Source organism: Capsella rubella, unplaced genomic scaffold (assembly GCF_000375325.1).
Source record: "Capsella rubella cultivar Monte Gargano unplaced genomic scaffold, Caprub1_0 scaffold_2, whole genome shotgun sequence".
Lineage (NCBI taxonomy): Eukaryota > Viridiplantae > Streptophyta > Magnoliopsida > Brassicales > Brassicaceae > Capsella > Capsella rubella.
This window is the reverse complement of record NW_006238922.1, coordinates 9,858,351-9,874,096: the sequence shown is the minus strand read 5'-3', so window position 1 is coordinate 9,874,096 and position 15,746 is coordinate 9,858,351. Positions and strand designations below refer to the sequence as shown.

At 32.9% G+C, this 15,746-nt stretch overlaps 2 protein-coding genes across 2 annotated transcripts; one reads left to right on the top strand and one right to left on the bottom strand.

The window, feature by feature from the left end:
• Nucleotides 1-4,980: 4,980 nt before the first annotated feature.
• Nucleotides 4,981-7,939, bottom strand: LOC17894079 (cyclin-D1-1). The gene is made up of 6 exons (XM_006302449.2): nucleotides 7,589-7,939; nucleotides 7,319-7,405; nucleotides 6,706-6,804; nucleotides 6,426-6,627; nucleotides 6,206-6,342; nucleotides 4,981-6,111 (listed from the first exon to the last, which is right to left on the bottom strand). Exons 1-6 carry the CDS (start codon nucleotides 7,844-7,846, stop codon nucleotides 5,878-5,880), a joined length of 1,017 nt encoding a protein of 338 aa, XP_006302511.1. The 5' UTR covers nucleotides 7,847-7,939; the 3' UTR covers nucleotides 4,981-5,877.
• A 5,524-nt stretch (nucleotides 7,940-13,463) lies between these two features.
• On the top strand, nucleotides 13,464-15,657 carry LOC17894696 (ESF1 homolog). The gene is made up of 4 exons (XM_006300380.2): nucleotides 13,464-14,057; nucleotides 14,143-14,350; nucleotides 14,430-15,209; nucleotides 15,300-15,657. The coding sequence occupies exons 1-4, from the start codon at nucleotides 13,517-13,519 to the stop codon at nucleotides 15,382-15,384; spliced, it is 1,614 nt and encodes a 537-aa protein (XP_006300442.1). The 5' UTR covers nucleotides 13,464-13,516; the 3' UTR covers nucleotides 15,385-15,657.
• The last annotated feature ends 89 nt before the right edge of the window (nucleotides 15,658-15,746 follow it).

The following is a 15,746-nucleotide window of genomic DNA, read 5'->3' as shown; positions in this document are numbered from 1 at the left end:
TTGTTTAACTCATCTTGAAACTAAAGGATATATTGGAACTGGGATGGCTTGAACTAGTTAAGACCTTAGGATAGTACGTTGAATCTTCCACATTGTTCTTTAGCCCGTTGCCAAATCCTAGCCCAATCACAACAATGCCTTATCGAGTCTTATTAAGCATGGTGGATAGAGGAATTGAATAATTTAGTTATGAAATGGATACAATGTATTGTTGTGATATGGCTCCTACAATAGTCACATTGGCAAGCTTCTTTAACGTCAAATCTAAAAGAGTGTTACATTCCTTTTTGTCTTTCTTTAGCTAAAACCAGCTTTCGCCTCTCTAATTCGCTTTTGCTTTCGCCCCCATGAAAGAAAAAAAAAATGCCTTTCGCTTTCAACTTTATACTTTCTCATCTCTTTGCTGAAATCTCTGTAAAAAAATTTCAGTCTGAAAAAAAATAACTTACAATCTTACTTTATTGCTTTCAGTCACTGTGCTCAATGCTATTTGCTTTTCTTTTGTTATGCTCATTTCTTTTCTCTCACGTTCATCCTCCTTTTAGGTTCCCTATACACTCCTTTTTACATTAATCGAAACGAATCAAAAACTATATTCTAACTGCGTTTAGATGATATCCTAGCTAAGCTAGTCCGAGCAATTGTAGCATAACGTGTGTGTGCGAGAGTGTCCTTGTAACAACATGAATAGGTTGGATTAGGTGAAGAGTGTTTGATGATGAAACAAAGGACTTTGGTAATGAGGAGACGTCGTTGTCCACTAGAAGAAATGAAAGTGCTCAACAGTGACTAAATCTTGGTTTGTGACCATAAACAACAAAAAGCAAAACCCACGAAATTTTTTTCTAAAGTAGGCAACAAATGAGAGACGCTCCCTCGAGAAACTAAGTTCACTCAAGACTCTCTCACGCCCTACGGGGTCGGGCCATGCCACCATTGTGTATTCTTCTTCTTCTCTCTATATATATATATTTTTTAATGATTCCTTCTTTAAAAATATCGTCTCGTCACTTTATATATATTTCTTTCTACTACTTTTCAAGCATCCAAAGTTTGATTATTTTAATGAATATATAAGTGTATCTTCTTCTTCTCTAAAGACTAAAGGCAAAAAAGAAAGAATCCATGTGCAAACTTTGTTTCTACATGTTCTAGCTAGGCAGCATATATTCCCTCTTATTTCTTTCTTTTGTTTCGCTTTTGAGAATAAGATGTTAAAACATGCTTTTGTATGTGCTTAAAGCCCATTACGTACTCAAAGAGTATGTATGTAGTATACTTAAGCTGAGTAGTGAATTAGAAAGATGTATAATGAAGACATTATCGAAATAGGTATATATGAAATATGATTGCTGAAATAGGATATGGTTGGTTATATATATATATATATACTGTATATATATGCGTATCATTTTGAAAAATCTACTCCTAGGATCCTTCACTTTAAACACTAGTTGAGAAAGCAAAGTCTTTCTGATTTTATTCCAACTCACATCTAACATGATCTACGTGCGCCTATAATTAAACACAGATACTCACACTCACCTACATGTGTAATTTATTACTGATAAATCTGTCCATTTTCTATAAACTATAATGAATGCAAATTCTGTCATATAATTTCATTTTGTTTTTGTCTCTATACCATTCCCATCAGATGTCATTATCCATTATCTATAAGAAAATTGTACATTAATGTGTTTGGTTAATTAAGTCATTGTGAAGTGTACATATAAGAAAAAGGGAGTTTAGATATTTATGCAATTAATGACGGACGCGTGTACTAAACTAAAACTATAACAGGACAAATAATGAATTAAGATAGTAATTAAAAGATGAATGTCTTTATACGCTGGATAATATAAGGTTCGGTCCCTTTTGGTGTCCCAGTGTGTCCTAATCAAAACCCGAAAGAGGATGATTAAAAAACAAACAAAAAGTTAAAATAAAGAATGATGGAGGTAATCCCGATGATTAATATGTCCAAATGCGTGGGCTACTAATTATTTATTTATAATTAGCAGTTGCTAATCACCTAACCAATCCATACATAGTCTCTCTTAAACTTTTGCTTCATCATGTTTTAGATTAAACAGTAGTGGGTGAAGCTTCTATTCTTTCTTAATATTCATGTAATAGTTATCTTGTACGTATTTTTATTTATTTATAAGTCCATCTGGTTGATTCACCCTGAGGGTTGTCATGTCATATCAATGCTCTTACAACATACCATTTATATTCATAATTCATGTGTCGTGAATTTTACAAATCATACCAACTTTTTTGTGAAAAGGAAAAAAGTTACTGATGGACTCTAGTACGGGAGTAAAAAAAGTAGAGTGTAACACAGTTCCTTACGTACGTTTTGAGTGGAACAGTTTCAAAAAATCTGGTAACAGTGCATGTTTTGAAATATTATAATTATGTTAAGATGAGTGTATGGTTGAAAACTTGAAATATGGGGGAAAGTGATGTAAACTAGAGTAATGCTATATATATAAAAAAACAGAAGAGGAGCGTCGTCAGAAGATACGTTTGTAACATCCTATGGATAAGTACACTACAAAAAAATGAGCATTTTGCATCATTTATTTTTATTTTTTGTATTACTTATAACTGATGCCAAAAATTTTTACATCACTTCAGTAAATGATTTTAAAACGGTCGATGCAAATAATTCCTATCATTTCTCTAACAACTGATGTAATTATAGATAATATTTGCATTGGTTGTTATAATTGATGTTAGTTTTACATCAATTAATATAACTGATGTTAAATATTTATATCAGTTAAATAATTGATGTAAATATTAGTGTCAATTGAATTAAGTGATTCTAATTATCGTGTCATTTACAAAAATTGATGTTAAATATTTATATCATTACAAATATCTGATGTTAAAATTAGTGTTAATTATTATAAACATTTATAATAATTGTATCACTTCCGATAATCAGTAACAATAAATAAAAATAATATTGTATAAAATGAAATTAGAAAAAACAAAAACTTAAATTCCATTGAAGAAAAAACGAATACATTGCTTAAAACTGTAAACCTAAATCTCAAACCTATATACAAAGTGATTTCATATCTAAACAAATTAACTATGGAACCCAGAAGATTGAAAAACTCTTCTTGTAACTTGAAGAATCCTTTCCTGAACAAGTAATCCAAGCAATCTTCACCTTACTTCAATCTCCATCCATGAGATTCAATGTAGCGTGTGTATGTGGTTCATATTAAATTTATGTGTGACGGTCTTGCAGAACGGATCTGGAAACTGATCCTAAAACAAAACCAGATATTTTAGAGTCAATAAATTATATAAGAGACAGAAGAACCAACCCTCTTCCAAAAAAAAAATTAATAGAGATCATTTACCTTTACAAAGAAAAAGCTATCATGTGCATCTGAGCGTCTTTTGATTTTCGTCTTCAATCTCTTTGTGTATGTTCCTCATCTAATCGTTCCAAAGTTAAGATATGAGAAGAAGTGTTAGGATTTTCTACAGATTTGTATTTGATTTACTTAGTGGGAAATATGAAAAATAGATATTCTGTTTCCGGTGTTCAAAAAAAAAAAAAAAAAAAAAGATATTCTGTTTCCAAAAAATATATAATCAGGAAGGGTGGTTACAAAAATAAAAAGAGAAAAAAGAACATAAAGAATTTAACATCATGTAAAAGAAACTGATGTAAAATTCTAAAGAATTTAGCATCATAAAAAAAAAAAGTGACACAAAATTCTACAGTTTTACTTTACGTTACCTTCTGTTTTTTTTAAATGTATATATTAAGTAGTGTAATTAATAAAATATACTTTTACATCATTTTTTTAATTGATGTTAATTTTGGATCATTTTAAAAGTGATTTTACCAACAATTAATAGATACATCAATTATCTAAATGATGTAATTTTTTTTTTTTTTTATCAATCATATAAAAGTGATACAAACTAATAGAAATTGAATCAATTTTATTTAATTGATGTCAAATTAATTAATTATAACATCAGTTAATACAATTGATGCTTAGTCATGTATATTTGCTTCATTTATGAATAAGCAATTTAAAATAACATCACTTAACTTTATGATACAATTTAAGTGATACAATATACTCTTTTTTTGTAGTGGTAAGTGAGTAAGAAAAAGATTAGTGTAAAGCATATATGAGACGCGTGATTAGTTCATTGGAGAAAGAACGATCAAATAATGTCGTTGATGGAAAAATAGATAAGTCGTATTATATAAAAAGTACTACACTGCTTATTAAACTAATTAATTTAGAATTAGGTAGATGGAGACATTGTCTCGACGTGGGGTTCACATCTGTCGGCAAAAAATCAAACAAACTAACTTAGTTAATGTTTTATTTTTTTTCATCTTTCAACTCTTGCTCTATACTCGTTAGAATCGTGTGCATACACATATATATGGGATAGTCAAAGATATGGTAATTTTGTGAGGGGCTGTTCTTTGAGGGGTTCGAGAGATAGAACGGTGTAGCTACGTTATGGTTTTATCGATCGTGGTGTGGTGAGACCACTTATCTCTGACATGAAGACAGATCAACCTCACATGTATTCTACTGCTCCTATTAATTGTTCTCTCATCCTCCTCCTCCTCTTTTACTAAAAACCAACGAACACATTTTAACCATTGTTTTTTACTTCTTTTGTTTTCCACTGCTGTAAAAATCAGATAGTCTAGGCAATTTTATATATATACTATATAAAAAAAAATATGTTTTTGTTTTTATACGTTCGTCGTTCAATAAAAACATATACTCGATCTACGACGACTTACATGTTCACATGCTTTGTGCTCCCACAGGCCACTCCATTGTCAAATTCTCTCCACTCTTGTATTATCCTCACACGTCTATTGACAAAGATCATTATTTATATAGTTCCATGTACTTTTTTTCTTTCTTCATTCTTTTATTTAAACACAATTATATGAAGCAAAACAAATAAAAAATCATAAATATATATATACACACACGTGACACCCTTACACGCATGCATACGTTACGAAAAAACGTACCGTGACAAAACTCATTTTGAGTCCACACGAATACGTATATAATTGAAAAAAAAACCCACAAAATTTCCTGCCAAAAATAAAAGATTTGAAGAGAAAGAAAAAAAAAAACAGAACAAACACGTGAGTGAGACGAGACACACGCCTCCCGGCACGTGAAGTCGCACACACACACAAAGGAATCAAAAATCTTAAAAAGATCCAAAAAAGAAACATATAGATATATATATATACTGGCAGCAACTTGAATTTGTTTTTGTAATTGATGATGAGAAGCTGAAGGTGAAGGTGAGGGGGTCCATAAACTGCTGCGATCCATTAAGACAAAGAGCTCTCTCCACTCAAAAACATCTTCTTTCTCAAACGCTCCTCCCTGTCTTATCCATCAGTGTACCTGTTTCATTAGGACTCACTCTCTAATGCATGCTAGTACCTCTCTCTCACACGCACACTACACCACTCACATGATCATTCTCTTCTCTTACACGTGTGGTCTACACTCATTTGCTTTTCTTGGGAATCTGCAAAGCCATTAATGATGAGCTTTGTCTCTCCCACCCAATCAACCAAACCCAACCAACACAACCCCCAAATCCCAATTTACCCTTTCCATAAAAGTTGTAACCAAAAACTCTTATTCCCTTCCCCTTGGATGGAAACACTCTTAATTACTTCTACTCACCCCAATAAACACTTTTTTTTACTACTTCATCACTCCCTTTTATTATGATTATGTACTTGTTTTTGTAAAAAAATATACTCTACTTGAAAACATAAGAGTTTTGTTTCTTTGGTCCTCTCTACTCTCTCTCACTGATCCCCACAATTTAATTAGAGGTTGATTTTTCATCACCTACCCAAGAATAGCCACTTAGCTTTCTCCTTTTACAAGGAGAAGAAGAAGATGATGATGAGAAAGAGGATTCATCAGTACTTGGCCTTGTTAACGTCGACGATGCCCTTACACTCACTCGGAGCTTTGCTATCACTTTTGGTGTATTTAACCGGTTATTCTCTATCGCCATCGCTTTCATCAGCCTATAGCATCTCACTATCTTCTCCTACAAAGTCCAAAATTAAAAAAACACATTAGGAACTTATGATACTCTCTCTCCCCTATTCCATCCAAATCATGTGATGATAACAGTTTCCTACTTTGCTCAATCCATCACACCAAGTCTCAGGGCTCTTGTGGGGATTTACAACAGAGGATAGAGAAGGGAGTTCGTTGGCTACACATAGAATCGCAGCTGCGGCTATGCTCGATGGCCAGTACTCAAGAAAGCTAGCTTCTGTACTAACATTTCCGTTTGTTAGAACCAAACCCAATATGACATACATTACGTACCATACAACATTACATTACGTCACGTACCTTTTATGTTGGAGAGTATAATCTCAGTGGCATGTGAAATAAAGAACCCGAGAAAGGTTCCCAAAGGATCGATCTTGTAAGCAAAGAAGCTGAGGAAATCAAACGGTGTAACGGATCTTAGTCTCCAATCTAAGACACTCAGAACAAGAAGTTCCATTCTCTTTATCGTTTTGGCTTCAAATAGATACTTCACTCCTGCAACCTACATTTAAGACACATACACATGAATCAAAAGAGATCTTTAAAAAACAGAGCATACTTCAGATTATTGAAGATATACCTGAAAATCAAAAAGAGAAGGAACGAGAATTTCCTCCATCTTAGCAGCTAAAGACAAGCATGCCACTGCTAAAAGTTGCATTGGCCAACCACTTGTTTCCTATTTTTACAGATAACAAAAGCTGAGTACTATAATCATTTTGATTACATTAAATTACAAGATTAATTAACTCAAAAAATAGTACTATAATAGTAGAGGAGAGCGTGTTAACACTATGATTATAAAGTTTTTAATAAAGCCGGTATATGAAGTGGAAAGTTTTACTGCAAAAAGTATACTATTATTATCTAAACGTCAAATGTTAAATATCATAAAATACAAAAAAAAAAAAAACACCCCGCTCCTGTTTTATCACTTTTACGTACATTCCAAATATATTAAATTAATCACGTTTAATTAGTGTTCTAATAACATTTTATCCCCAAGTAAAATTTTATAAATCTCCAAGTCGTTTTCATTTTTTTCTGAAGAAAAGTCAATAAAAAAAATCGAACCGTAGAAAAAAAAAAGTGAAATAATATTTGTTTTTTTAGTTGTGTTATTTGTCATATCAATATGAATAAAGAACAGAGCATATTAACTTAACGTTGACGTTTTAGAAGAAAAAACTTACCGGTAAGCGACGAGCGTATAAAAACCGGTCCATATAGTTAACGGCGAGGTACGCCGTCAAAGGCTGAAACTTATAATACGCTTGTACCTGTAACCAAACAAAACCCACAGTCAAATAAACCACTCTGAGGGCTTATTTTAGCACATAGTTGGACTTTGCATGTAAACGACTCGATCGGCGTATTCTAGGCAGTCGTTATTCGCGTTAAGGATAATAAAAATTCATTTTGAAACAGAGAAGGAAAAAAAAAAAGTGAAATAGCAAGCTCGCCTTGAGAATCCAAGCGACGGAGTCTTCTCTAGCGGAAGCATCGAGAGATCGAGATAGGAATCTAGAGAGATAATCATGACCAGGAACAAAGTGACGCTCGTCTTCGATGAAACAAGCGATCGATTCATTATCCGTCCACGAATCAACAAACTCGGAAGACGAGAAATCAACCGTCGATTCGCCGGAAAACACGCCGGAATCTTCTCCGCAGAACAAATCCATGAGTATACAGTCGTCGAGACGGCGGCGGCTCCTCATTCTGATCTCTCCATAACCGAAAACAAAAACAAACCGGAGAAAGGGAAAAAAAATGGATGAGATCTAGAAGAAGAGAGATGAGAAATTTGAATATTTTGAGTTGTGGTGGAGAGAAGAGAGTGTGAACTGTGAAGAAGAAGAAGGGGTTTTTAACATATTCATTTGTTTGGATGTATAAATAAACATCGGCAAGCTTTGAGTTTTTTATTTTATTAATAAATAATTAAAAATTAAAAAAATGGGTGTTGTTGGAAATGAAACAGAGAGACGGTTACCGTTTCCGTTATGCCCCGGGGAAACGGGACTGTTCGACGGGGAATGGTGGTTCGTTTCGTTCGTTGGGTTTTTTTAGAGTTGTTTCATTGGTTGTGACTAACGTGCGCTAAAGCAGAGTTGCGTAGGTTAGAAAGAAGCATTGGTATAAAGGTTACGTAATACGTGGCAGGTTAAGACGTTGCATGAGTGTGAGTACAAATACATTACAGAGTGCAGCTGAAATTGTACGTTTTTGTTTGCACATTACTCGTGAAGATAGAGAGAAGAGAAGAAGGCCGTATTTTTTTCTTTCTGAAGTAAACAAAATGGTGACGTGGAATGTGTTAATTTTTGTGATTAGCTTAATGGGCCTGGGTTATTAAAACCGTGGTTCTCTTAGTTGGATCATTTGTTTTTGGTCGGTTGAGGAGAAACATTTTACGTATTAATTAAGATTTGAAAAACAATTTTGGTTAGCGATTTAAAAAAAATTATCGAATGGGTTAATCAAAATTTTTTTTTAATTATTTCGAGTGTTTCATTCAAAACATTTACATTGAAAAAAAAATTAAAATTTTATTATTTCTTGAATGTGATAATTTTGTTTTGCTTTGCGAATTGTGAGACTAATATTTTATGTTGCTCCCATTTGAGGCAATTTGAAGTTTTGAAAATTAATTGTTTTGTATTTACATTATTATTTATCATTTTTAGTGATGTTTTTCTAGTCAAATTAATTTTACTTTATATAAAATGAACTTTTGCATTTACATGCGATAATCATAGTACTAATTTCTTTAGTTAACCATACAGTGTCATTTTTAAAATATCAAATGCAGGGGAAGAAGGGTAAAATCTCCAGCAAGAAAGGTTAAAGAGAGAGGTTACCTAATCATCATATATCTCTAAATTCTAAAATTAGGAGTTTGAGTCACAGATTGGTTGAATTAGATTAAGAGAAACAGTGGTGTGGAGCGTATGGGAAAGAAAGAAAAGAGTAGTGGAAGTCCTTTTCGTAGAACATATGAGATTTTTCTTCACATTCCTTTTTGTATCAATATGTCCATAATATCTCCCGTAATGGTTGAATTATGCCATAAAAGTGTTAAATCATTGGCCCGTTCGTTTCTAATCACTCCCTTAGTTACTTTCTTATACACGTGATTTCTATGTTTCTTTTTTTTGCTCTTTCGATTTAGATTATAGACTTTAATCAGGATAATATCTCGGTTTAACGTAGTGATCATTATAATTCATCTCGAGATATTTAGTAGAAACGTACAAATGATAGTGTGTACTACCATGACTTATTTTGTATATAATGTTCTTCAAATCAATAATCCATTAAGTATAAAAATTACTATTAAATTCTGCTGTGATATGATCGCACTGAAGTAAACTTAGAACAAATAAGAAACTTTTCCTTGGCCGAAACATTATTCATTATTTATATCTTATGGCTCATTGGTCTACTAATTCATATATCTGTTCAGGTAGACATATGGCATATATACATTCAGATTTGCATCCACATTTTCACAGTTATATTACATATGTACATTTTTTTTTCTGTCATGCAGTATCGATCTGTTTATTTATTTATTAACACATTAATGAAGCCAAGAAAATCAAATTCTAAAAGGAGGGAAAATATGCACCTCCCAACCTACAACAAATTTATCAGAGACTGACACTACATTCTCGTGGTAGGGTTCGTCGTTTTTGTTAATGTCTTTGTATATTTTCTCGAAGCAAATCATGCAATACGATTCATTGGGGGGAAGCTAGCTATTTGCCCTCATGTAGTCAAAGGTCGTTGTTGAATGGTTTGTTTTCAGATCTAAAGTACGTACATGATATCACTAGACATGATCTTATACTATATATATCATCGTCACATTGATTTGATACTCGTTAAGAAATGTTTTTTTTCTTTCTCCTGTAGCATAGTCAACTCGGACCTTATTGACATATGTAATCAAAGCAATGTGTATATGTTTATGTTATGTACAATGATGAGTTGATGATCATGAGCCCATGTTGATTTTTACTAGAAATGTAATGAATAGTTAACAAGTGGTTTGAGTCATTTTCAACTGTATGTATATATATGTTTGAATTTTTTTTTTTCTGTTTGCTGTTGCTACATTTAATTAATCTTGAGGAATATTTCTTAAATTCACACCTGTTAGAGAAGATCATGAAAATGAATAATCAAACATTGGGAAATAGGTGAACTCAGATCATTGAAGAGACCAATTTCAATGCAATGATATTGAGTATTGACGCCTATCTTTGATCATTGGTAGATAACTTTTTGAGTTCCAAGACTCCGATTTATTACATAGTTTTTTTCAATTTCTTACCATATCCAGATACAACCACTAGCAAGATGAGTGAGTGATGTATAGTGATATTTTTCACAATCACTGTATATACAGTAACTACAAGATTTTCTATTTTGATGTCCACTTTGTTCTTATAGTTGAAGTAAATTTTATTTTGTTTCTTAAGGTTGAAGTCTTCAGTATAATAAAAATATATATCTATACTGCAAAAGCTAGACTTTACTTAGTTGTAAAAAAAAACTATTTACAAAATGCGATAATTATAAGTTACAATCTTGTTGATCTCTAAAAAATATGTTATTTTTGCATGCCATTAATTTGAAGATAGTATATATAGCCATAACAAAAATAGCTTCCAATATAAAAAGGTATGGTTTTTTTTTACTGTCACATCTTCTAAATAGCTCTATAATCTATACTTCAGTTTGCGTACCATTCGAACTAAATCCCAAAAACAAGAATCTTAAAAACTAATAAAACACCATTAGCAAATCTGGTACTAGTTGCCATCGAGATTTGCACACACGAGATGTTCAAATGGACACTTTTTTTCATCTTTTGTCTTTTTGGACTTTGGTCGGCGTTGGCCGATTATGACTCGCTATACCACACGATTATATATATATTTTGTCCATTGTTACATATATTTCTATTAGTCTCGATCCTCTTTTTTCATCTTCTTCTTCCTTTTGTTTAAATAACCTCTCTATATCTTTCTAGAGTTTAGTGGAGTATAGGCTCCGATCAAATTTAGTCCCATGTCATCATTTCTCTAAGAAAGATAGATAGTTTAGTCTTTTTATAATAATGTTTTGTAATATGAGATAAAACATATATTTTTGATAACATGCGGATTATCAACCCAAATAATAATGTAACGATGATTCTAATAGAAATCACTTTTAGTATTGAATTTAATATTCTATACATATATACGTAAATATTAAAAAAATTCAGTTTTATCCTTGTATTATATAAAATTAATTTGCTTTTAGAGTTTAAGGAAATAGTTTTTGATGGTTCATGACTTCATGTATTTCTTAATGATCACATTACCACGCCATATTGTTTATACCGAAACAAATAAATAAAATGTATATATAAAAAAATGTAAAATGGTACGAAAACAATCCGTACTTAAACACATAATAATGGGACATGCATCAGATATCACCAAAATGATAATAATAATAATACGACGTGCATATTATTACGTAGGAGAGTGAAAACATAATAACTGAAACGGATTTCGTATTATATTGAAAGTAATATATACAGATTTCAGAGAATATCACTTCAAATACTTTAGGTTAAAATTGACTAGAGTACATTAATATTCTTTTACTTTATCTAAGTCATATGAATCTCTTCTGCGATTTTCAACCTAATCAAAGTGGATTAATTTCGGTAATGAAGATCAATCGTGTTTTTTTCTTTTCTTCAAAGCTTAAAAAAGCATATCAAATAATATAAACACACCTTTTTGATAATATACACACATATTTGCGAATGTAATAGTGTTTTTATATATATGATAATATGTACACAGTACATTCAAAAGCTTCGTATAGCTATTATCATTGTTATTTGTTCATATTGCCTAAGTTGCTGCTTATCTAACTACCCACTAAGCTCTTTTAGTTTGGTCTAATCTTAAATAGAACTCTACTATCTTTATGCGAGACTAAATTAACTACTATGGCGGCTTGATAGACTGAGTCTATTCTTTAATCAAAAACTCTACAATTCTTTTTCTAAGTTATAGATCATATGCATCGTGGTTTTCAACTTTCAATCTATATAGTATGTATATAAGTGACATTATTATAAACACGTTTACATCCTTAAAAGTTATAAAGTTTTACTACTACTAAACTTCATAAAGATGATAGAAATAGCAACCAGAAAAAATATATTTTCTATTGACTAAATTGACTGACTTTATAACTCCATATATAGTGTAGGCCAACTCAACTCAACCTAACATTAATATTCATGAAGACTAAAGTAACAATGATAGGGAGCCTCTTAAATGAAAAAGTCTCGACGCATGTTTGACTATATTATAACATTTATAGTTCTTCTGATATGTTGCATTTATTTCATTGAGATATGTTATAGTATATCTCCTTAATACTACTCAAGTAATAGGTTGATTAAATTTTTGGTTGGTGCATGGTATTTGAAACCAAATCCTAAGACGAACACATTTATATATATGAAAGTCGAAATTAGATGGGTGCAATAAGCAATATGCATGTATTTTTATGGAGGTACGTAGTCATGTACATATAATACACAACATATATAATCGTATGTCTTCTTAAAGTATAAGATACGTAAACAAAAACAGAAACATGTGTAACGGACCAACATGTATGAAGAATTGGTCCCATTGAGAGATAGATCTCTAATGACTTCAAATCAAGAATGGTCCAATTTACAAAATAGACATGTAAATATATACAAAGCTTAATCCCCTCCCCCATCCCTCCAATGGGTCTACACCCAGCCTAGCATTTTTTGTATTTTCTGCTCTGTTTTTTTTTTTTATAAAAAACTTTAATTTTACTTTTTAAAATTCTTATTATCTTCAGCTTTTGTTCTGTCTTTTATTTTTTATTCATGAGAAATTCTCACAACTTCCATCCATGTATCAGAGCTGGGTCCTTTGATTTGTCATAGCTAATCAAATCAGCATTAGCAACAAAATAAAAAAAAGTGAGATAACGAACAAATACTTCATACCTTGAAGTTCATGAAAACATGGGGGCCTTTGAAAGGTGTTGTCTCAGTTATATTCATACATCTTTCAATGATTTTATATGATTCCATGGTCAGCCATGCTAATTGTAAGCAAGCAAACATAGCAATTGTGTTACATCAAGTTATTATGATTGAGCCTTAATGGATCGCATTCCAAATTAATGGGTGTTTTTATTGAGGCCCAATAAGGCCCATTAGTGGCCTTTTTCTTGAAGTCGCTTGACGCTTTGTTTTGCGGATTGAACAGTTTCCTCCGCCGAGAGACCAAGAAGAAGAAGAAGATAACGAAAAACACAAAAACATGAACGGAGCTTCACTCTGCAATTCCGTTTTGCTCCATTCTCATTCTCTTTCTCGTTTAAAGTCACCGTGTTGCTTCGCTTCTTCGTCTTCTTCATTTACAACGTCTACGTTTATCTCAATTTCTCATAGAACTCGACAGAGTTTTAGAGCAGTCGTTGTCAAAAGGAGTAATGGGTTTCGTTTATTCGCCGTAAACAAGCGACGAAGTGGCGATTCCGGTCGTATGGTGTCGGAAGATGATGAGGAGGATGAGGATGAAGATGAGGATGAAGATGGGGATTGGGGTGAATTCGATGAAGAAGGTGAAGGAGAAGAAGATGAAGATGAAGGAGAGTTTTTGCCAGTGGATAAGATGAAGAAATGGTTAGAGAGAAGGCCTCGTGGATTTGGGTTAGGTAAAAAGTACGAAACTTCGATTGAAGATAAGCTGCTCGACGAAATTGAGCAGAGTTGGAAAGCTCAAGCTGCTAATCTCAATAAGCTTAAGAACGATCCTCTCAAGTCACAGCAGCTTAAGCGTGACGATAAGCTCATCAAAGGTTTCAACTTTTCTTTTCTCACTATTTTTGAATTCGATTTAGTTGTAGTTGGGAAGCTCATTTAGGTGTTTGTTATATTGAAAAGGACCTGGAGAGACTCAAATTGGGTTTCGTGTTCGTGTGACTAATCTTCCTAAGAAGAAGAATGTTCACAGAGATCTTAAGGTTGCGTTTAAAGAAGTAAGTGGCGTTTTGAGCATTACACCAGCTGTGTTAGGGAATAAGAAGACTAAGGATCCTGTTTGTAAGGGATTTGCTCATGTTGATTTCAAAAGTGAGATTGATGCAAATAGGTACGAGAAACTTGTGATGTTTGTAAATTAGCATTTCTGTCTTTGGTACTGAGGCAAAGTTTGGGTTTTTTTCTCTTAGGTTTGTGAAACAGTTCAATGGACAGAGCTTAGCATTTGGAAAGGTTATAAAGCAAATCAAATGTCAGGTTGTGGAGTTTTCTTCAGATGAATCAGTGTCAAAGGAAGTATACTTTGATAACGGCTTCAAGGTACAGAAACTTCCGTATTCTGGTTTAGAAGCAGTTTCTGATGCAGATGACGTTGTTGAAGAAGAGGAGGCTTTCGTGGATTCATTGGAAGAATCTGATGATTCAGATGGAGATGAATTGGAAGTTGAAGAAGATGAACCAAATCATATCTCTGGTAGCGTAGAATCTCCCGTAGAACTGAGACGTGATTCGAAAACCGAGTTAAAGTCACAGAAGCAAGTTGTGGAGCAAGAGAGTAAGGAACAGGACGAATTAGAAACACGTTTAGTTTCATTCCAGGCAATTAAATCCGAGGAAGCTGTAGCAGGAACACGCTTGGATGATGAACAATATGAGGAAGCTGTAGCAGAAACATACTCGGATGATGAACTCGAAAGGGCTGACGAAGAAGACGTTGCTGAAGAGGATCTGGAACCTGTGAACAGTTTAATGTCATCCTCAGAAGAAAATCGAGTAGATAGAATTCGCATGCTGGAGCAGAAGCTTCTCGGTAAAGAAAAACTTTTGGGTGGAGGAACTGGCTTTGACAAACCAGAAGCAAAACCCGCTAGAGTTGAAGGGAAGAAGAAGGAGAAGAAGAAGAAAAAGATTCTTGTGAAAGGGCAAGCTAAAAAGGGCGCAAAGATAGAAATCCCTGGATCTTCAAAGAGGTAAACAATGCATTGTAGTTTACTAAAACAATGTTTGCCAATGTAGAATCTCTACATAAACTGATTGATTTCTGTAATTATGATTCACAGGTTAAAGGTGAAGGAGAAGGCTCTCTTAACCGGTGTCTTAGTCAAGTATGCTGCAAAAGTTGCTTCAACCTCGAATGATGAATGATCCGTGATCAATTTTTTTTGTTGAGATAATCTTTATCAACTGCTAGTAGTGAGCCATCTTCGTTCTGTTCTTGTAAAAGTGTTACAAGACCAAGAGAAGAACAGGAATAGGGTATAACGTTACTGTGAGGAACTGAGGATATGTTATTTTCCTTGTGTCTTCTTCTTCGGGAAACAACAACTAGCGTAGATTTCATTATCAGACAAAAAGATATTGAAACAGAGGAGATAACCAGGGCTTTTCAATATCTTTACTAGAAACCAAGTTTACTCAGTGTGGAAACTATCTTGTTGGGTGATAGATACATATGTGACAGGTTTAACGATAGATGTAATCATATATAGTTCCAAACGTAAACTAAA

Bases quoted from the DNA above. Each gene is read 5' to 3' on its own strand.
- LOC17894079 (XM_006302449.2), bottom strand. From the start codon at position 7,846: ATGAGGAGCCGCCGCCGTCTCGACGACTGTATACTCATGGATTTGTTC. The intron at 6,805-7,318 runs GTAAGTTTTTTC...CTGTAAAAATAG, and splicing joins TATACGCTCGTCGCTTACCG to GAAACAAGTGGTTGGCCAAT. The intron at 6,343-6,425 runs GTACGTGACGTA...ATGTTAGTACAG, and splicing joins TATACTCTCCAACATAAAAG to AAGCTAGCTTTCTTGAGTAC.
- LOC17894696 (XM_006300380.2), top strand. From the start codon at position 13,517: ATGAACGGAGCTTCACTCTGCAATTCCGTTTTGCTCCATTCTCATTCT. The intron at 14,058-14,142 runs GTTTCAACTTTT...TATATTGAAAAG, and splicing joins TGACGATAAGCTCATCAAAG to GACCTGGAGAGACTCAAATT. The intron at 14,351-14,429 runs GTACGAGAAACT...TTTTTCTCTTAG, and splicing joins AGTGAGATTGATGCAAATAG to GTTTGTGAAACAGTTCAATG.